We start from the raw sequence: 22,231 nt of genomic DNA, 5'->3' as shown, positions 1-22,231 counted from the left end.
TCTTGTGTTTTGTCCTCTGGTGATATTTATGACAATATTCAAAAGCTAGTATAGAGGCATTATTTTAGTTAAGTAATGAAGTCCTATTTCTCCTTCCCAACTGCTGCATAAGAAATTCGACTTGTTTTGTTACATTATATTAATATTTGGCAAATATCTGCATGTTACCACTTCCTTTCTAATTACTACTTACCATAACGATTTTACTATTTTAATGTTGGCCACATTTAAAGAATTTCTATTTGAAATCAGACCATTTGTTTCACAGCCAGACTTTTTGAGGGTTAGAAAGAATGAGTAACATTCTCGCCCTTTTACAAATTAGGAAGTGGAGGTACCAGAGGGATTAGATGACTTTTCTAATTTCGCACCAAACTAGGTCCTGAGACTCCACATCTTAATGCTCTTTCTATTTACTACAAAGAAAAGTTGTCTATTTTTACATCTTTTAGAAATTTAAATAAACTGATACTTAATATTTTGTGGCCTTTAATTGTGCATTTCATCAGATGCTACTTAGGTCGACAGATTTTTATAACAACTTCCTTTGTTAATCTTTTCTTTTCCATAAATATACCTGATGGGACTTTTTAATAAAAAAGCTCAAGGAAAAACTCACCTGATTCTTACCCCATTTGAGAGTTAATCTCAAATTCTACTTCCTCCCAAAACATTTCCTAAATATTTCAGCTTTCAGAATTGTACTGTGTGCTTTGGCACTTAATTGTATTGTCTTTTGTGCACTGTAGTTTCATTTGTTGAGTCACGTCTTCCATAGTACTTTTTTCGGGCCGCGATTATAGATTACCTACACCCCTCCCCAAGTGCTGAGTGTATTAGACACACAGACATGTATTGATTTTGGTAACATTTGCTAAGAACATAAGTCACATTCTATGGAGAATAGCTAAAGAAACTTGAATTTTAAGTAATTCTTACCTCATGCTGTATTAATTGGTTCTAATCAGGTTCCAAGCCAAGGCTACCTAGCTTATCTCCACTACTCTACCTCAACATTTTTCTGTATCTCTTTCAGAATAAGTACGCCTATAGTCTAGATATGGAAGCGTACATGTTGACAGTGTATACTGATGGGAGTATTCTGGTGATTGACATTATCAGAGGCATGGCTTTTAACCTGAACCCTTCTAAACCATAAATTTTATTTCCTTTTTGTGTCCAGCATATTGGAGAAGAACCACCCGGCAATGGTTTGATGCCACTCCATTTTCCAGCCTCACCAGGCTTTTGAACAATGATCAGCAGACTGTCCACTTATTCCTTAGGTCATCTTCCAGCAACAATTCCAGCCGTCACCACCCCGTTTACCAAATGAGCAGTATACCTCTTTACAGAGAACATGGAGCTCATGCGCTGTAAACTCCCTTCATTTCTGAAACCCTTGCTATAAGACCATCTACTTATTTCATCATTTATCCTCACCACCAGTCTCCAGAAGGAGGCAGGTGTGGCGCCTTCTTGTACCAGCATTTCCTCCCCCTTTCACACCTACTTGGTTTCCTTGTTCCAAGAATAGCGCATCATTCTTTAGTAGCTTGCAGTATAAATTCTGGCTTGGAGTTCTCATTGAGGTCTCCAATAACCCAATAATCAAATCAAACAGGTGCTCTATACACTGATCACAAGCCATGATCTTGTGGCTCAGCCTTAAAATTCTCCTTTGATTTTCCATGACACCCCTCCTGGTTTACCTCCTGCCTGACCAACTCTTTTTAGGTGACTTTGCTTTCCCATTTAATGTTAGTACTTACCAAGATTCGGTCTATGGAGCTCCTTTCCTCATAGAATGAATAGTTGTAAGAATTAAATGAGTTAATTTAAATATGTTAAGGGTTTAGAACCAGTGTCTGGCATATAGCAAGCGCTCTATTAAATGTTTACTATTATGATTTCACCTCAACAAAATTGTTTATCTCACCTAATGCATGTGGTTTTTACTACCAACTATATTGTTATAGACTTGAAGTCTTCGATGGGTTTATCTAATTGCCGACTGGCTACTTCCTCCTGACTGTCCAGCTGAACTCTCCTCCGTCTAAAACCTGTTCCTTAGCTCTTAGCTCAGTAAATGATGTTACCATCAACCCATTACTCCTTCCCCTCCGTCACCTTCCCCTTACTTACTGTGCTCTTCCCTGTGGCCTCCCAGAACTCACTCCCCCCAACAGCTTGTCTTCAGCTGAAGATGGTATTTAAGGTGGTGACCTCAACCATTTTGGCAAGTGAACTTTTTCTGGTGTCTTTCCCATGTATACAGGAAGTATGCATGTTATGTTAAATTTTTGTTTTTCTCCTGTTAATCTTTTATTACAGGGATGTCTTAACCAAGAACCTAAAAGGATAGAGGGAAAACTCTTCCTCCCCTACAGAGCAATAGGCTATATATACACCGTAGCGCCTAGCTGTGAGTAGGCTATACCATCTCGGCTTGTGTAAGTGTGATGTCACCTGATGAAATCCCCTATTTCTGCATTTCTCAGAATGCGTCCCTATCATTAAGCAGTGCGTGACTATCGGTGGACAATATCGGACATCCAAACATTTCATTCTCATCCAGATATGCTTGCTTAAGGCTGTTGTGATGATCTCTTTTCAGGTTGGTGTACTTTGGGGTAGGTAAACAATACTTAATGCCTGTACTTACAAGTATTCTCATCAGTATTGTTTCTTAACATGCTTACCATTAGTCATGCTAGGATTTGAACCAAACGGTACAGCTGTTCTTTCTGCTTGACGTACCTTCCAGGTAGTACGTATGTCTACAATGGACTGAAAACCTCATTTGTTTCAAAAGTGGTTCCAATGCAGAGTACTCGGGTGAACCATTTTGGGGAACTCTCACTTTGGCGCCGAGGGATACCATGCAAGCATAGCATAGATGCCTTAAATGTGCAGCTGTAGATCCATCTTAGTCCACTTTAAAACTGAAGGCCTCTGTGTAAATGGATAGTGTGGGCACCACATTTAACAGTATTGAAAGATCAAATCTATCCCAGATTCTTTTTGGGTTAAAAAGACAAGACATTAAAAGTCTAGTTTTAAAAGACCATTTATTAGCCTTAAATATATACAACTCTTGGATTAAGATATTTATCAATTTATTATCGACAGGTTATTTGTTTGGAAGGGGCTTCACCTGTTACCTTTACCACTTTTTTTTTTCCCTGATGGAAGAGAATTCCAGGTTGTCTGACTCTTTACATTCTTTCTAGATGCTCTGAACCAGAGCCCTGGCTATCTTAGGAAATTTCAGTGTGAGCCCCATGAATAGGTTTTCTAGTTTTCCATCTCTGAAAAGAAGGTCCCACTGACTTTCTTAGCCATTGCCACAAAACAGCTCCTAAATAACCTAATATGAAAAGCATATTCCAGTATCGATAATGACACTGAGTGACCTCCAGTGTCTACCAAGAACATGCCAACGGGAAACTATAACTGCGTCAGCAGTGATTAATGAAGACTGACGGGCCATGGAATCTCTTCTGAAAACACAATAATGGGGGAAGATGGAGGCACAGCAAGAGTTATTTATGAAGAACATACCAGGAAGACCTGGTACTTCCACTTAAAACACCTCCAGGCCAAATAGATCACTACTAAATAGTACGCTACTGTTTTGTTAGACCCCAAAATAAAAACATCTTCAAGCTTGAAGGAAATTACTATAAATTACTCAAACTTAATGTTTGCATGGTTTTCAAATGTTCATACTATATTAATTTTACAGGAAGATACAAAAAATAAATATTGCCATGCATATCTCGCTGACATTTAGAAAACTCACAAATAAATAACTTGAAATGCTGTCTAGAGAAATTGCTCTTGCATACTTACATAGTTTATTGTGGAGGACTCAATTCTACTTTTATATAGCAGCATCAAACCAAAAAAGCAAGCCTAATGTAATGCCCTTAAATGATCAATGTGTAATGCTAAGGGAAAGAATACAAGCCAAAACTGGAGTGCAAACACCTTTTTCACGATAGGTTTTAATGGAAAAGGTTTGTGAACTAAGGGGATTCCTTCCCCTGGGCATGCTGGAAACATGGAAGTGAAGTGAGAAACTGGGAAGCCTTCCTTGGGCAACGTATCCTGTTTCAGTTTCCTAAAACATCCCTGGTTGAGACTCTTGTAATTAAAAAGACACAGATAAGTGTTTATAAAAGCCCATCAGGTTCCTCATTAAAGCTGAAGTCACATACTAGAGACAGGTGGTCTGACGGATAATTCAGAGATGGTAGGCGGTTGGGTCCAATCTGTTCTTCGGTGAGTAAGTCCAGAGCGGACGTGACGCTCAGGGCGTGTTTGGAATACCAGATGTAGTCCAGGGTGTGGCGGCACTCCCCTGAGGTGCGGATCTTCCAGGTGGTGTAGGGCGGCTCCGACTGCCCGTCTGCACTCAGCAGCTTGTAGGCGCTGTCCAGGTTGAGGCTGGAGGAGGCGAAGCGTTTGTACACGTCCTCCGTTGGCTCCGCGTTGAAGTCCCCACAGACGATAAGGGGGAGCTTGGCCCCCTGGGTGATGCTCTGCAGGTTCCGGAGAAGGTCGCAGCCTTGAGCTGACCGAAACTGCTCCCAGCCGGCACGCGCTTTCAGGTGGGTGACGGCGATGCACAGCTGCCGGCCCGACGCCTTGCACTCCACGGTCTGTGCGATGGCCACCTGGTTGGTTTTCAGGGTCATGGCCGTCAGCCTAATACTGGCACTGTGGACGAGCTGGAATCTGTTCTGGAGAAAAAACAAGGCGCAGCCATCGGGCCCATTGTTACGTTCCACATCTAGACAAGGTGACCAGGGTTTGGGGAAAAACGTGCCTTGGTAGCCCAGTCTACTGAGGAGTGGCTGGAAGGTGTCAAAATAGTGGTCCACCTCCTGGAGGCACAAGATATCGGGCTGGTAGGCCAGGATTTCTTCCAGGATGAGACACTTCCTTTCTTCCCACTTGAGCGCTTCCACAGGGCATTGTACAAAGTTGTCTTTGCCTTCTCCAAGAGCTGAAATAAAAAGTTGCTTGTCAGCTACGACAGAGCCATGACGTCTAAGTGCCTGCGAGTCTGTGCCTTCAATACCATCCAAGCCCCTCGGAACGCGGCCTCTGCCTCAGAAGCTTTGGGCGCTTCTCTGCCTCACCTGTATTGACCTACCAAACTACACCTCTTACCGCCAGATGAAACAAGCAGCCGATTTTCTTTCACATTAAACTATTTCACAGACACACAGTGTTGAGTTTTAGCTTAAGAAACAGTGTTCTCTGCAATCCCAGGGATCTAAACTGGCAGATGACATAAAGATAGTCAACTCTATATACTGATTTCAACACTAATACGCCCTAGGAACCGATACAGTCACCGTTCAGAAGGAATGGGCGGCTTTTCCTACTTGTGGATGAACACTTGGGAAAAAGTAAATGAACCCAAGATTGTAAAGTCAGAGAGTATGCCCTTCTTTTCTAGGGGGAAAAAAAGAGGGGCCCTTTTTCTTAAAATTTCACCTGCTACATGAAAGGCAATGCTGTGGAAAGCTGACTGGCACATCTGCTTTTTAATTCAGCAAACCCAGGAAAGAATTCCTTTCTACCGTGACAAAGTCACATCTGAATGAAGAGAGAACAGAAGCAACATCTCTTTGGCTTCAGGACATACAGATGTGTATGGCTGAGCCTCGGGCCACAGGAATACCCAGGCTCACCAGCACCCACACAGCTGCCATTCCCTGCAGAAAGTCCTACATGTTCCCCACTCAGTAGATTCCGTTTCCCCTTTGCAGATGCTATCTTAGCACTCTGGACTGAAAGCTGGAGACAAAGTTTGGAGGCTGATAAAAGACAGGGTCCTTTAATTTTTGATGTGTTGGGAAGCAGACTTTCACTGTTCTGGGATAGCTGACAAACAGAAGGTAAGGAATAAATCTTGAGTTGCTGGATTTATTAGTGGAAATCAGATGACTCCCTTTCTCCACCTCCCCTTGTGGGAGCTCATGCTGCTCTTGTCACCCCATCTCCCCACACCTCTTCCCTCCACAGGACATCAGTGCACCGGGCAAATGCAGAAGCAGACAGGCAGCAGCGCACATCTGACTGCTCGGGCACGAAAGCATCAGGCCTACGTACCTTGGGCGAGGATGTTCCACTGCATGACCCTAATAGGTGGGTGGCTACCGGGGCAATCTGTCCTCAGATCCACAAAATCCCTCTGGAATCGGGGAGGTCGAGTGTGCAGGACGGCCCTGCATTCCTCCAGGAGCTCTTTAGGATCAATGGGCTCCAGATGTCCTGGGTCAGGTGACACCAAATACTCTGGGTGCTGGGAGGCAGCGCTGCTGTTCAGTGTCTTGGCCAGAGCACTATAGAGTCTGCTCGTACCGTTTCCCATGGAACACGCTATAGGAAAGGAAAAGAAAGAAGTTACACACTCAGCTCCTGCCGTTTTTACGCAGCTCACCTAGAAGATAAAGCATTTACTGTCCATAGAAGCCAAGAGCTCAATTTAGGACAATGTTGCCACGTTCATAGATAATGCCATTCCCACAAAGGTGAACTAAAGGAGTTTCCAGGGTCTAGCTTTCTACTAGAACAGGGAAGTGAACTGTAAAAATTGGTCTCTGATTACGGTAGTTCTTTTAAGGGAAAAAATACCTTCACCTTATGGCCCTTTCTAACCTGGAGTTGTTTTTATAATTTATAAACCCAGTCTTAGAAAAGCATGGCTACACAAAAACACATTCTTTTTTCTATATATTTTAATAAGACCAATTTATAAAGAGCCAGATGTTAGAAAGCACACGTGAATCCTAGAGAAGAGATTAAGTCACAGCAGGCTGCTGCTCCAGCCATGTCACCTGTCCAGGTCCCTCTTGTGTGAAAAGAAACGGCTGTATGAAACCCATATCCCATTTCTTTTCAATGTGAACTGTAAATCAGGACTCTGACTTTCTGTGGAGCTCTGTGGACCTCGCTGAGCAATACAGTTGATACTCTAATATCAATTGTCAGATTTTTAAAAAATAAGGAAGGACTGGGGGCAGACGGGTAAGAAACAGTTGCCCACATTTCCTGAGATCCTGGAAGGAGAGGAGAGGAGAGGTGCAGGAAGCACACCATCTTCAGCGCATTTTCTAGTGCTTTGCCTTCTATCCTAATAGATTACATGAGAACAGAGTACGGTATTCAACTAATTAGCATGAGGGAAGTGGTACGTGTCACTTCACTTGTGAGCAGTTGATTGCTCTTTTGGAGATGAATCATGTTTTCCTTCTGGTATAAATTAGGGGCAAGTTTTACTTGGGACAGTCTCCAAGATTCTGTACATGATGAGTCTTGGTGTGGAGGAATCTGGATTTCTCTACCACACCCCTATCCTTGCCTTCTCTTCAAAGACACAAAGTTTTTTAGTGTAAAATACAGTATTTGGCAGCGTGATTGACTATCTGAAACTAGCAGTGAATTAAATTCACTATGGCAGATCACAAAAACGAATTCAAACATTTATCACCAAATGTCTTAAACATCAAGGTCAATAAGCATGCAAGCATGCTCTATTGTTCCTTTTTATCAACTCAAGGTAGTTTTTATTCCTCCAGTAAGAAAACTAGATTTAAGTTTTCTTACTTAATCTAAACACATTCTCATTTTCCCAACATATATTTAAGTGCGCATGCATCAGCAAGCAAGACTTTTCTCACACACGTGCACATGCTCAGATGCACATACACACCTGTTTCCAAACTGTTTGATTTGAATATATTCCTTTATCAGTCTGCTTGCCTGTCCAAAGGAAGAAATTTTCTTGGCTGGCACTACAACTTTGAAAATCTCTCTTCTGTACTTCTAGTTTTTTAAAAAAGCAGTTACTACTGGTCTCCAAGTGTGGTCTCCAGATCAGTAGTATCAGCATCACACAAACTGTAGACCAAATGTCACAGTGACACCATGGGATGTTTGAAATTTGAAACACAGCAACATTTGACATCTGTCAGGCTCTACAAACTACTAGCTTGATGTTGCTCAATTTCAACATGATTGTTCTGCATCATTTTGATGATGTCAGATCTTTGCCAAGCTGAGTTTTGGGGTGGTTACTGTGATAAAAAACAAGTACCATATCAAAATGACTGAAAAAGAGGGCAACAATGTCCAATAGGAGCCCAAGGTTTGAGGAGTTATGTGAAGCCAGAAAAACTACCCTGAATCATACTTCCTTCTGAAAACTTGGAAAAACCTTCCAATAAAGAGAATATGGAACAGAATAACATCTGTTCAGACAATGAAAGCATGCCAGAAAGACGCCCAGAAAGCAAATCAAAACTGCATCCTATTGTAAAATGAGCTGAAAGTTAAGAAAAATGGTAGAATGTCCTAAGAATTAGTATATGTGCTGCTGAAACAAGCACAAATATCCTAAGAATTAGAAAACTCAGAAATGAGGAGATGAAGCATTTAAGAGAGTGGCAAATATATACTCGTTTTAAGCAAAGAAGATCCAACATATGGATTATAGGAGTTCTTGTGGTGGGCAAACCAATGCATGGAAATGAAGAGTGCAAAGTTTCAATGATGCAGGATGAATTAAATTGTAGAGATCTAATATACAACATGGTGACTATAGTTAATAACTACTGTATAGCTGAAATCTTGAAGACAACATTTTATCTTGAAACACACATCTGCACACACCCACCATGTGGGGTGACGTTAATTAGGATGATTGAGGTGATCATTTAACAATGTATATGTTTATCAAAATGTGGTGTACACCTTAAATATACACAATTTTTGTTAATTATAACTCAATAAAGCTGGAAAAATGGTTTAAAAGAAAAAAATACATGGTGAAAAAAAAGTACCATGAAAATTTTCAAACATCAATACAAAAGCTTTGCCTTTGTTACTCTTAAAAAAAACAAAACTTTAAGAATAAAACAATACTTGAAACTGCATATTGAAGAAACACCACATACCTGAGAATATCAACTCAGAATGACCAACACCAACTGGACTGTAAAGAAAAAGAAAAAAAAAACCCTTGGGCATCTAGGCAAAAACAGCAAGTAGTTATAAGGAAAACAAAATTAGAGCATCACCAGACTTCAACTGCAGTGTTTTCTGCCAGAAGAAAATGAAGTTACATATTTGAAATATATATAAATCAAACTTTATATATGTGCTCATCTATATGTGAGCCAAGGATTTTATATGCATCAAAACTGGGGTATTGACTCCATGAGCCCTTCTTGAGGAAACTACTAGAGCAGGAGACTACTGCAACCAGAAGTATTTTTGCACAGTTCTTGAGCTAAGAATGTTTTGAAAGGGTGCACGCACACACACACACACACACACACACACACACACACACACACACCTCAGGATCATTTTTGGCCCTCAAAATCTTAAGTGTTACTATCCAGGCCTTTACAGAAAAAATTTGCTACCCCTGGAACTAGAGAACAAGCGTCAGACCAAAATGACCAGAGACATTGACATAAGAGCTTTAAACATACAGCTACTTAAAAATCCAAGTCTAAATAAGGATAAAAGAGAGTACAATATACGGAGGGTGCCCAAAAAATGGATACACATTGTAAGAAAGGAAAACTATTAAGATTGAAATAATATGTAGCGTAACAAAAGATGAACACAAGTCACGTTTGACTTCTGCAATTACCAAGAGGTGCTCAAAGTGGTTACCATCAGTGTCCAGACACTTCTGATTATGATGAACTACTGCTTGAGCAACACTGACCAAAGTGACCACTTGTATACATTTTTTTGGCACCCCTGGTATAATGGCTATGTGATCCAACAATGAGCAGACGAACATTTAGTACAACCAATAAAAGGAGGGGTGGTCATGTAGCAGAGACCAGAATGATAAGATGCATATTCAATTTAAAAATTTTAAGCTGTTTTCATTAATCATGATTAGTGGTATTAGTGTTGTTATTCGAGACTGTTGTGTGGATGTGACATGAAGCAAATTGGATGTCCTCATTCCATCATTCCCTGTTGGCCTTTCTTCAGATTTGGAAATATATTTCTAGGCTATTAGCTACAATACTCAAAGAAAACATTCTTGTTGAAGCCAGTTCATTTTGGACCAACAACAGACTATAAAATCTGATCATCCACCTTATTTGTGACTTGGCCTCTGAAAGACTTTTGGTGGTTTTCAAAAATTAAATCTACCTTCAAAAGACAGCTCTGCAGCAAAAAAGATGAAAGGGCTCGGCCTGGTGGCTCAGGAGGTTGGAGCTCCTAACTCCGAAGGCTGCCAGTTTGATTCCCACATGGGCCAGTGGGCTCTCAACCACAAAGTTGCAGGTTCAATTCCTTGAGTCCTGCAAGGGATGGTGGGCAGCGCCCCCTGCAACTAAGATTGAACACAGCACCTTGAGCTGAGCTGCCGCTGAGCTCCCGGATGGCTCAGTTGGTTGGAGCATGTCCTCTCAACCACAAGGTTGCTGGTTCGACTCCCGCAAGGGACGATCGGCTGTGCCCCCTGCAACTAACAACAGCAACTGGACCTGGAGCTGAGCTGCACCCTCCACAACTAAGACTGAAAGGACAACAACTTGAAGCTGAATGGCACCCTCCACAACTACGACTGAAGGGTCAACAACTTGACTTGGAAAAAAATAACAAGTTTCCAGTATGATTGATTTAAAAAAAAATGTGCTATGGAGAAAAATAAAGGAGAAAGGGCAGATACTGACTGCAAGTGAGTACGGAGTCGCTAATTTATACAGGACGCTCAATGAGGCCTCGCTAAAAGATAGAATTAGAGCCAAGACTTGAAATCAGTAAGTCTTCTGGAGACTCAGTGGAAGGTCATTCTGGGCAGAGGAATGGCAAATGCAAAAGCCCCGAGGAAGGAACATGCTTGGCAAGGTCGAAGAACCTTTAGCAAGGGGATGAGAGTGACTTACAGAATGACTAAAAGGGGAGGTCAGTGAGTTCTGGGAGCAGGTTAAGTAGGGCCTCCGGACTTGAAGCCACTGGAGAATTCTAAACAGGTAGGAGAATCTGACTTCCATAAAAATCTCACTGGTTGATGTATTAAAAGTATACTGTACTGTTGGGAAATAAGGGCAGACATAGGAAATCATCAAAGGACAAAAGACAGTGGTAGCTTGGACTAGCGGTAGCAGTCACAGTGGTTGGACTTGAAATAAATCTAAAATAGGAGCCAACAAGTTCTGTGGGTGACTTGTGAGAGAAGGAGTCAAAAGACCCCCAGGGCTGCTGGCCAAACGTGAAGGATGAAGTTGCCAATGCCCGTTAGAAAGATTTGGTGGGTTTGCAGAAAATAGGAGTTTGGCAGTTAGGTATGACCGATGTTCAGGAGGGAGGTACAAACTGGAAATAAACATTTGGGAAATGTTAGTGGACAGAGACTAAAGTGAATCTGGAGAGAACACAGGTCAAAGGATTGAGCTTGGGGGCAAATCGGGGAAGACAAGGTAATAAAAGTGTGCAAAGGTGACGTGGCCAGAGAAGTAGGAGAAAAGTGAGAGTCTGATCTTCCTGCAAACAAAGTAAAGACAGTGTTTCATCAGTGAGGTAGTTACCTCCTGAGTCAAATGCTACTGACGATAGTTAAGGAAAATGAAGGCTGCAAACATCTGGATTTAGCAAGGTGGAAAACTTGGGTGACTTTAACAGCACTTTCTCAGTTTTGGTGGAGTTATGGGGAGAACAGGAACTAGGACAGAGAGTAGATTCAGTATTTTGAGGAAATTTTGCCCCCAAGGAGGAGATAGATGGAGTAGCAGCTGGAGATGGAGTTAAGAATATTCAGGGAAGCTGCTACGCCATGTTTGTTTGCTAACTGGGGTGATACAGGGAGGAAACCCAAGGAAGCAGGAGACTTCTGGCATGATGGCATGAGGAAACAAGCACACAGACCCTCTATCCCCCCAAAGCAACTCTAAGCCTGGACAGAACTGTCAAAGACAACTTTCAGCACTCTGGACACAGACCAAAAGCACGCAACAAACCAAGAGGCTTTTACTCATGAAAGCTACTGAAATTCAGGTAAGAACAACGTTACTCTATGCCTTTACTCCCTCCTCCCCCAGCTCTGTGGCAGTAGTTCAACTAAGTTGGGCAGCAAAGAAATTGAATTATTAAGTAAATTTTTCCCAGAAAGAAAAGTCCAGGTTGTGATGGCTTCTCTGGTGAGTTTATCAACTATTTAAATAAGAAATACTACCAATCCTTCACAGACTGTTTATTGCTTCTCATGTACAGCTCTCTGGAAGACAGTTTGGCAAGATTTTTGATAATCTAACATAGACTTACCATACAGCCCCTAGGTACTTAACCAAGGAGACCTGAAAACTTCGGTTCCTGTACAATTCTATGCGAAATGTTTGTAAGCAGTGTGATTAATAATCACCCAAATTGGAAGCCAACAAGATGCCCTTCACCATGCAAATAGATAAACAGCTGTGGAACATCCATACAATGAACCCAGCGATAACAAGGAACGAACTATTGATTTGCAATATTCATCCATGCAACAGGGTGAATCTCAGATGCATTTTGTAAGTGAAAGAAGCCAGGCCCTAAAAACCACACATTGTATGATTCTGTTCACGTGACTTTCTGGAAAAGGCAAAGCTGTACAGATTGGTGGTTGTCAGGGGGAGGCTGGAGGTTGTCAGTGGCTGACGGGGGTAATTTTCAGGTTGACAGCACCAGTCTGTGCAGTACTAGGATGGCAGACACATGACTACAGCCTTCACCAAAATCCATAGAAGTGTCCACAGCAATGAGTAAACTTGAATGTACGCCTATTTGAGATATCAGCCAGGAACTTGAGGCATCAAGAGGGAATGCAGATTTGACCAATGAATTATTTCCCAGGCCAGGGAATTAGTAACTAAAAGTGAACACTATGAAGACTTCACATATGACTTTTTACACTTTGTTAAAGTACCAAGTCTTAGACCACTTAAGGACTGCAATGTAGTAAGGCTAGGTATTTGAACTGGAAACAAAGGAAGGCTGCCCATCCTAAGTGTGATGCCAGTTGACACTATGGCTAATGACGACGGAATGCTTTGTATATGCACCATTCACAGATTCTTCTTGCTTCGAGTGTATTTTCAATTCTCATCACAATCCTAGGACGTACCTACTCTTTTTATGCCCTTTTTACAATGAAGAAATAACTTAGTAACAATTCTCATAGTTTCTCACTTTTTCTGAAAAAATAGCACTCACTGTTTTTCTTTCAGAGTTTCAACCATTAAAAAAAAATCTTTTCACACATAAATTCAGTCCAATTCCAGTATTTCAAGCCAGTCTGCTGAAGTTTTATGCCTTAATGGGGGTTGCTATGCAGGGCTTTAAAAAGGTTGTCAAAGGTTCAGAATAACTCAACATTGAAAGCCAATTTCGTGAGGCGAGATAGAACAAATAATTCATCTGGGTGGTAATTAAGATATTGAAAAATAGAAAATCTTGATAAAACATCTGTTGAACTTTATTTGGCAGTTATACTAGCTTCTAGGCCCAATTTTATGTGTGTTTGTATATGAATATTTTCAATTTGCCCCATATTGTATTCAGTTTTCCCCCAATTTTGTTTTTTTCCAGCTATTTCACGAGAAAAAGTATCAGCCACCTTTCCCAATGTGATACACATTGTGTAATTTATATAGGCAATAGGCAGATCAAAATAGTTGTATTTCTTATGCCTAGCTATTCATTTAGCAAATCCACTCCCATCCCTTGCCATTTCCTAATTCTATAAGCATATTTCCATATACATTTAGAACTGGATACCTTCATTCTGTGCATTATTATTAATATCTTACTGCTACTGTATAGGAATAAACAAACTCTTACCCTTACAATAGCTTTTGAAGATTTGCCAGAGAATTCAGATTATTTTGATTCTTGCAGTACAGTAGCAATATGTAAACTTCCCCCATTCAGTCATCCCTTTACTTTCCTAAATAACAAAGCGGAAGAGAGGTGGGCTACTCGCTAACATACCGAGTACATGCTTACTCTTCATACTACCAATTACTGCCCCCTTCTAGCAAGAGGCAGACGACAGTGCAAGCTCTCCGGAGTGCCCAATCAGAGGGAAATGATCAGGGATAATGAAACCCCTTCACATCGGTAATTAAAATGCTGGATGAGAACTGACAGTTGAAACCCACACTGACTGGGCCTACCATTCCAAGAGCTAAAGCACTTAGAGGCTAAAAGCACATAGAAATCACAGAGAAAGACATCTCTCCACACAATGTTTCTCTAGTTACCCAGCAATTGCTTATTCTTGAATTTGCTCAAACCATCCAGTCTGTGAATAATTTCTCTCACAATTACCAGTAGTATTAGCTTAGCCTCTTGAAATGGTGGCTTGGCAAAAACACGCATTAAACACCAAAACCCAAATAAAAGCCAAGATTAACTGGGTACACACCTGGGAAACTGAGGAGCTGATCAACCTCCGGCCCAAGGATACCTGGCTGAGTAAAGTACACAAAAACTAAACGACAGATGTCACAAGAAGCTGTGACATTGAAAGAACAATCCTATGCTGCCATCTACTGCCCATGTGTTGAACCTCAGCAAGTGGAGACGGCTAATTCAGCAGCTAGTTTTCATTAGGCTCCTTAGAGCAGGTTCTTAAGTAAACGTGACAACTTTTTTTTTTTTTTTTTTTAATTAATTAATTAATTTATTAGTTTCAGGTGTACAAAACAAGGTAATACTTAGACGTTCATCATTTATATCCCTCATACTGTGAACCCCCCTCCCCCCATCCACTATCCCTCCGACCTCACACTGAACCATCACATTATATATATAAAATTATAGTTGGCATTCATTAATGTTTAGCTTCTGATGTACAATGCCATGATCAGGTATCCACAGTATCCCTGAGGTGGTCTCCCAAATAGGACGCATGTCCATCGGATACCCAACAAAATCTTTACAACATTATAGAATACCTTCCCCAAATTAAACGTGACAACTTTTAAGACGAGTGAAAATATTCACAAGATAACCACTGACATAAAACAGCCGGGATATTGGATAGGTGATCTATTTAGTTAAAACTTGTAGAAATCAATAAATACAGACTCTTAGCCCCTCTGCCAGCCCAGTTGTAAGGAGCAAACTCCAGTCGCTCCCCTTCACGCCGGGCCTCCTCTTACGTAAGTCACCCTTGATATTGAACTACAATCCCTGTCCTTCCTTCGTTACACTGTACGCTCCATGACAGGCTGTGTCGCCTTGCTTACCCAGCGCAGCGCTCTCTTGAGTGTGGACCTGCAGGACAGTAATTCCTGGGTCCTAGAGGCTGGGTCCGAGGGCCGATTTCGGGAGGTACTATTTTCTGGTGAGGATCAAATACTTCAGTGCATGGCCAGTGTTCAAACGTCTGTTACTGAGCACCACTGACTGAATGCCTGGAGCACTTGGCAGTGGAGTACAGTGTTAACATTTCTCAGTAAGATCGGGGGTTTTAGCGGTGAACAGGCTTAAAACACTCAAGTTAGGCTGCCTGGTTTCAAATCCCGCTCTTCCTTTTACCAAGAGGATTGTGAACAACTTATTCACCCATGTGGGGATGGGGGTAGCCTCCTCCGTCGTGTTCCTGTGAGGACTGTGGTAAGCTGGCTGTGCCGGCACATCCTAAGTGGGCAGCTGAATGTGAGCTAGTCTGTGACATCCGGTGAAGCCCACTTGCTGGGTTTAAGAAGACTCTTAGCGTCCGAGAACCTAGCATGTGCCATACTACTTCCATGCATTTGCATCGTGCTTTCCAACAACGGGCAAAATCGGTACTGTATTCGCCGTTGGACAGGCACGGCTGCTGAGGGTAGAGGTTACCGTTGTCTCACGATCGCATAACCAGTGAAGGGTCTGGCGCTGCAGCGGCTACCTGCACCGTAGCTTCTCCACAGCACGGAGTCAGTAAGTGCGATGGAGCCTTGCCAGGGGCACACAGGAATAAACAGCTCGAATGCTGCCTCCCCCTGTCGACGTCACTGCCATCACGGCACACATACTGGCACAGCACAAAGTGTACAAAGCAGGATAATGACCCGTGTGGCACTGCTGGAGATATCAAGTGAAGGTCAGGACTGTCAACCTAATGTGTCTAAAAATACACGCACCTAGACACAGGGTGACAATCCACTTGACCTTTCTTTGCTAGGCAGCCGTCAAAGAACAGACAACGCCAAAGTGTTCTGCAGACCAGGCGGAGCTGTACCTTCAGTCCTGCCAGAGTCATCTAAAGAATATCACTAAGGAAAAAGAAAGCCCCCCACAATAAACGCTGAGGTTAACATGTTTAATGGGTGCTCAGTTGTGAGTTGGCTGGTTAGTCATTTCAGCTAGCTGAGCTTTTCTAGCATGAGGCTGAAGTGAAATGTGGGGAGGCAAAAACTACAGGAATCTCGTGGGACAGCTGCGCTCCACTAACACAGCGCGTCTGTTACTACGTCGGGCCCATCATGAACACTTTGGGGGTGCTCAAGGAAACGGTTTGTTTTGACAGGTATGAGGAGGACTGTGAAAGCTACAAGGGTTTTGCTGATAGTACAGAGTTCTTCCCTCTCCAGTACGGTCCGTAAACTATGGTCTGTGAGCCACATCTGGCCAGCACCTGTCTGTAATTTGTGCTGCCTGTGAGCTTTCCTTTTTAAATGGTTGAAAAAATATCTAAGAACAATGTTTTGTGACGTGTGAAAATTTCATGAAGTTCAAATTTCAGTGTCCATAACTAAAGTTGATGTGTTATCTATGGCCACTTCCACAGTCCAGTGGCAGAGGTGAGTAGTTTTTTAAGAGATCGATTGCCTACCGCAGGTAAATTAGGTACGGTTCTTCCCCAAGGAAGCTCGAAGAAGCTGTAAGCTGAGTCAGAAACAAAGGGCAGGAGAGATGGAGGGGCAGTTGTTAGGGCAATTCTTTCAAGAATGGCATATGGAACAGCTGTGCGAATCATGCCACCTGTCTCACACAGACAGAAGCTGGCAGGGGTGGCTTCCGCCTGCTGGAGAGAGAGTGGGCGGCATGCCTTGGAAAGACCCCCAAGGAGGATGGACGCGAAAGAGAAGCAGACCGGATTAGGAGCTAACTCTGGACTGCAGGAATATTTCTGAAACGGGGGTGAAAGCTGAACAGAGGGAGAACACAGAAAGAAGCCCTCCTTGCTTTGGCAAAGGTGGAGGTCTCCAGCCTGCCCCCTCTTGGGTGTTCTAGAAGCCTCGCTGTCCACCCTCCACATAACCTTCCCACTTAGCCGAGCCTGCAAACTGTCTCCCCTTTAGGAGGAGACAGAGAAACAGGCATAACATACTTTATCAGTGTAAAACTACAGGAGAATATTATGAACACAAAACAATAGGCTTCTATGAAAAAAGAGCAATCAGAGAACTAGAAAATGTCTAGAAATTTTAAATGACTGCAAAACAGAAAATAAAGAAGAGATAAAGACATTAAAAAATGAGAGAAGAGACAGAGGATAGATCCAAATGGCGAACCATCTGTCATAATCCCTCATAAGCCAACAGCAGTCCCTAATTTGTGGGGACATAAGAATCCATTAGTAAGAAACTTCTAGCACGCTTCTAAGTACTTAAACAAATGTCCTCCCTGGCTGTCCACCGGGCTATCCATCAGCGTCACTAGGTGCTCAGGCCCCACTCGCAGATCCTGAAATTCAGAAGATCTGAGTGGGTCCCAGACCTCTTAGTGATAGTGGAAAGAGAAAAAAATACTTGTTAGAAACATTTAAGTCTGATAGTAATAAATTGCTTTAGCTCTCTTTCCCCTGGGCACTGCTGCCCACATCCCTGTTGCTGAATTCATGGTCATCAGTATGTTTCACGTGTTGCTCACATAGAAGAGGACAGCCAGCTAAGATTTTCTGTTATAGTTGAGCTTGCTCCTCCTTGTGGAAAGGCTGATTTTTCCTGTATTCTAAAAATAAAGATGAATCCAAAACACTGCTTTCCATGAAACTACCAGTGGGTTTACTATGGAGCTAAACACCATGCATATCATCCTTTGAACCTCTATTTATTCATGTGGGAAAGCTATTCAAGTGGTTATCAAGGTCTCAGAAGTTCAAATACAGATGCTGAGTTTCCCTCCTCCTCCTTCCAAGAAACAGTAATTCCCTCACTCTCTTAGTAGACATCACAAAAACCTACACGGTCTTCTATTTATCCACCTACTCACTAAGTTGTACAACTATACCGATACCCTTCCATTACAACGTCAGTCTCAAGTTTTTTCTCACTGAACTTTCATAACTGCACCAATTCTTTCCCTTTCTTAGAGTTGGCTTTTGTTCAGCTAACTGTTCTTGCTCGGGGGCCTCATGAATTGCCTAAGGCCCCAAGCTCAAAGATCTTAGACACTTTTCCAGAATCTTTTCTGAGTTTTCTCAAACTTACCAGGAATAAGTACCTTGGAAAGGAGTGGAGCGTAAATCTGCATTTTAACAAGCGTCCCAGATGATTCTGGAAGCACCTCTTTCTGACAGCACTCATTACTGCTCCTATCCATACCTGCCACCTTCTTCCAGGCATTGTGTGGTCTCTTCTCCCTGCCTGTCACCCTCCCTTCACCTATACAATGTAAAGTTGTTTTCTCCCCCCTCCCCAAATCCAGCCACATTTTCTTCTCAATTCTTGCCGCAATTAGTCATGAGACACAATGTAATACTTGGCCATGTAAGAGTACTGTGTTCAATAAAACTTGGGGATCAACTGAAATCAATGTATCTTATTTTCCCTAGGTAAAGTCCAGTGTGAAGAGACAGCAGGCAAGGTTCCAGGATTTGCAAATATTCATGTATGGGTGTGTTGAATGTGACTCTGCAGCCATGGCTATTAACTCAGAAGCCCCAAGAGGTCACTGTATTTAAACTCTTACCATTGAATGCTACGGGAAAACAATACCTTAGTTCTCCTACAAGGAAAGCAATTTATTTCTGTAGAAGCTTGATAATTACAAGCCTTACCATTTTTTTCTCTCTCCTAAGCAGCTTACTGACAGTTAAGGGACATACTAAATAAAGCCATCTCCTCAAATGAACTGGTATTTGCTTTTTAAAATTGTACTAAGAAAAACAGCAACACGCTCCAGCGGTGAACAGTAATTCAGCCAACTGTCCATTATCTGAGGAGGAATCTGGAGGATGGCACTCACAAACCTACAGTGACCCCTGACTGCATTTCATCTGGGAGAGTAGCTGCGTGACTGCTGCTGCTTCACGTGGGCTGCTGTCCTTTGTGAGAAAAGGTAGCTCATCTCCCAGGTCCCCTTTAAATTCTAATAACCTAGTATTTGACTCCAAAGGGACTTTCCAGTACCTCTCATAGCCAAGGGGCGTCAGTTAGGAAGAAACTGACTATTAAATGAGGTCCAGTATTGGGACTTATTTATCCCCCACTTCCCAAAAAAGACTCTCTGGAGGGAAGAGTAGCTCTAAGCTCCTTGAAGGCTTCTCTTGACAGATGTCTAAACTTTGTGGCATCTAAGGATAACTTGGAGTTTCATTATTATTGTTACTTTGCTAAGCAATGTGGAATCTGGACCCACCAATAACAATCCTGTATAATAGGTCTGCGGTAGGCTCCACAAACCTGCTTTTAGAAGCACTTACCGTGTTTCCCCGAAAATTAGACCAGGTCTTCTATTAATTTTTGCTCCAAAAACCGCATTAGGGCTTATGTTCAGGGGATGTCATCCTGAAAAATCATGCCAGGGCTTATTTTCCAGTTAGGTCTTATTTTCAGGGAAACATGATACTGTTTTTAAAAGCACCGGATGCTGGTTCTGAGGCTCTTTGGGAACAGTTTGCAAGGTGCCTCTTCTCTCACCCAGCTGCATCCATGGCTCATGCCTTCTTCCCCTCTTTGCTCCTGCCTTTTCCCAAACAAAACGTTTTAGTCTCTTTCAATCCTAACCATGCTTCAAGGCCCACCTACTTCTTGAGCCTAAAAAGATCACCTTCTTTAAAAGGGACTTCCTTTTCTTCCACTCCGGTGTGCCATCTGCAAACCTTTAACTCTTAAGCGATGATGTCATTAAACAGTCTTTTTGTAAATCTCATCTCTTACTGGGCAGTGAACTCCTTAAAGGAAGACTAAGGCCCACATTGTTTTACCTCCTATAGTAAAGCACCTACAGTGTGTGAGACATTTGGTAGACTTTGGGAATGAATGCGCGATCAAGCAGTGAGTGAATGAATGTTCTAACAAGTAGCTGAAGCTGTAAGTGCACGAAACAGGAAAATTGCCCAGATTTTAGTAACTGTCTACAATAGTTTAAGGACCATAAAGTCCTTTAATTTCTTTATCTGTAGAAGTAGGGGATTTCAGAGGACTTTTTAAAAAGTTCTTTAAACAGCTTTCCGTGCCCAAAGCCTAACATTCCAATGCTCTATCTGACCTGAGCATCTTTTCCTCAGTTAACAGCACAGCTATGTGTGTCTGTATTACACACGTCATCTGTGTTCCCAAGATGGACCTACGGACCAACTCTGCCTCCGAGGGGCTTTGAGGTAATTTAAGATATGAGCTGGTAAAGGAGACGGCAACTGGTTTTCTTTTACTTCTCCCACCCCAAGCATAATGTTCCCCTTGAAAATTTCTAGCAAGAAAAAACACTAAGTTATAAGGCGGAACCCATTCTAACAGTTATTTCACAATGTGCCAAATTCCTATAGAACTGGGAAAAAAATCTGAACGACTGTCAAGTCCAGCCTTTCTAAAGCACAATCTAGAGTTTAGAGTCTCCAGTTAGCAGTTTAACATCCTAATTTTTAAAACTGTATCTCGGCCTAACATACGCCAATAATCTGAATAAGTTTAAAATCTTGGCTTCAGTCACATTTTGGATTATCACTTTCATTAATTAAAGAAAGCCACATTGAACGTATTCTTTCTACTGCTCGATCTGTCCTTAAATTAGTACAAAACTTTCAGAGCAAAATGTAGTTATGTATAATCGAGGATGGTCATACATTGTGTTAAACAGCAATAAGCTAACTTAAGCACAAGCAAAATACACGGTTTAGTGTGATGAAGCAATTGCTAGTTTGAAAGAGAAACTTGATTTCTCATCTTTCAAAGTGTGATTAATTTGTATGCAATTGGTGGCCACGGCAATCCGTATGTCCTCCAGCAGAAACCGAGGTGGCAAAGAAAGGGAAAGTCCAAGGTATGCAATGTATAAAATTGGCTCTTGGCGAAATCTTTACGAAATCTTAACTCAGGTATAGAGGACACACAGTGACGTCCGTATTAAGAGTTAGAAGGCTCCAAAAAAATGTAACACAAGTCAATGTGGGTTCAAATGCACTGTTCACATGACTGAAAAACATGGAACCTCTAGGCCATGCCAACCCCATGGTTAAATACAAGTGTAAGTGGTCAAATGATTTTGTTTTGCCTAAAAATTCCCATCATAAGGGCCATAAGAAGCAAAAACAACACAAATCATTTGCGGGCTCGGAAGGGGGAAATGCAACGCAGGGCCTCCGAGGCTGTCACGGGAATCCCAACACCGCTCCAGCAGACGCGCGCAAACGCCGGCACGGAGGGGAGCGGGGGAAGGAGGCCCCGCCGCCCGCCGCCCGGCTCCCATTCATTCCGCGCGGGGTCCGGGACGGCCGCGCACTGACCTGTCCGCGAGCACAGCCTCGCCGCACCCGACGCTGCCGGCCGGGACGACGGGCGGCGCAGGCCGGGCGCGTCCCTGTGCAGCAGGGCGGAGCAGAGCCGCCGCGGGCTCCGATACATGCCGGGCGCCGCGGCCACCACCGCGGAGCACGGCCGGGGCCAGGGCGGGCGCGTCGCGCAGACCGTCGGGCCGTCCAAGCGGAGGCGCTCGGGCTCCGTCCTTCTCGCCCTGCCCACGGGCTGGGGGGCGTCCTGGGCAGGCGGGCCCGGGGCGGAGGCGCGAGCGGCGGCCGCCGGGACACCGTCCGCCGCGCGCGGGCGAGACCTGGGGAGAAGCGCGGAGCGCGGCGCGCGGACAAAGCGGGCGCTACCAAGTGGGACCCGGGGGGGGGGTCCGTGCGGCCCGGCCCCGGCGCAGCGCGGCTGCGGTTCCTAGAACCGGGCTGATTCCCTCGTGAAAGGGCGGCGATCGGAAGGGGATCACGGATGGGAGGCTGCAGGGCGTCTACGGTGACAAGTCTCCGCTGGAGCGGTTGTGAAGG

At 43.1% G+C, this 22,231-nt stretch overlaps 1 protein-coding gene across 8 annotated transcripts; it reads right to left on the bottom strand.

The window, feature by feature from the left end:
* Positions 1-3,052: 3,052 nt before the first annotated feature.
* On the bottom strand, positions 3,053-22,231 carry NOCT (nocturnin). Of its 8 annotated transcripts, none has more exons than XM_081077535.1 (5): positions 21,692-22,201; positions 8,976-9,013; positions 7,733-7,920; positions 6,130-6,399; positions 3,053-5,014 (listed from the first exon to the last, which is right to left on the bottom strand). In XM_081077535.1, the coding sequence occupies exons 4-5, from the start codon at positions 6,389-6,391 to the stop codon at positions 4,179-4,181; spliced, it is 1,098 nt and encodes a 365-aa protein (XP_080933661.1). In that variant the 5' UTR covers positions 6,392-6,399; positions 7,733-7,920; positions 8,976-9,013; positions 21,692-22,201; the 3' UTR covers positions 3,053-4,178. The 8 variants fall into 8 exon arrangements, with proteins under 8 accessions (XP_080933661.1, XP_080933666.1, XP_080933664.1 ...); XM_081077540.1 differs by having other exon boundaries at positions 7,733-7,845; positions 21,692-22,016; XM_081077538.1 differs by having other exon boundaries at positions 7,733-7,782; positions 21,692-22,016.

This window comes from Rhinolophus hipposideros (assembly GCF_964194185.1).
Source record: "Rhinolophus hipposideros genome assembly, chromosome: 16".
Taxonomy (NCBI): domain Eukaryota; kingdom Metazoa; phylum Chordata; class Mammalia; order Chiroptera; family Rhinolophidae; genus Rhinolophus; species Rhinolophus hipposideros.
The sequence above is the reverse complement of the archived record's forward strand: the minus strand, read 5'-3'. Positions and strand labels throughout refer to the sequence as shown.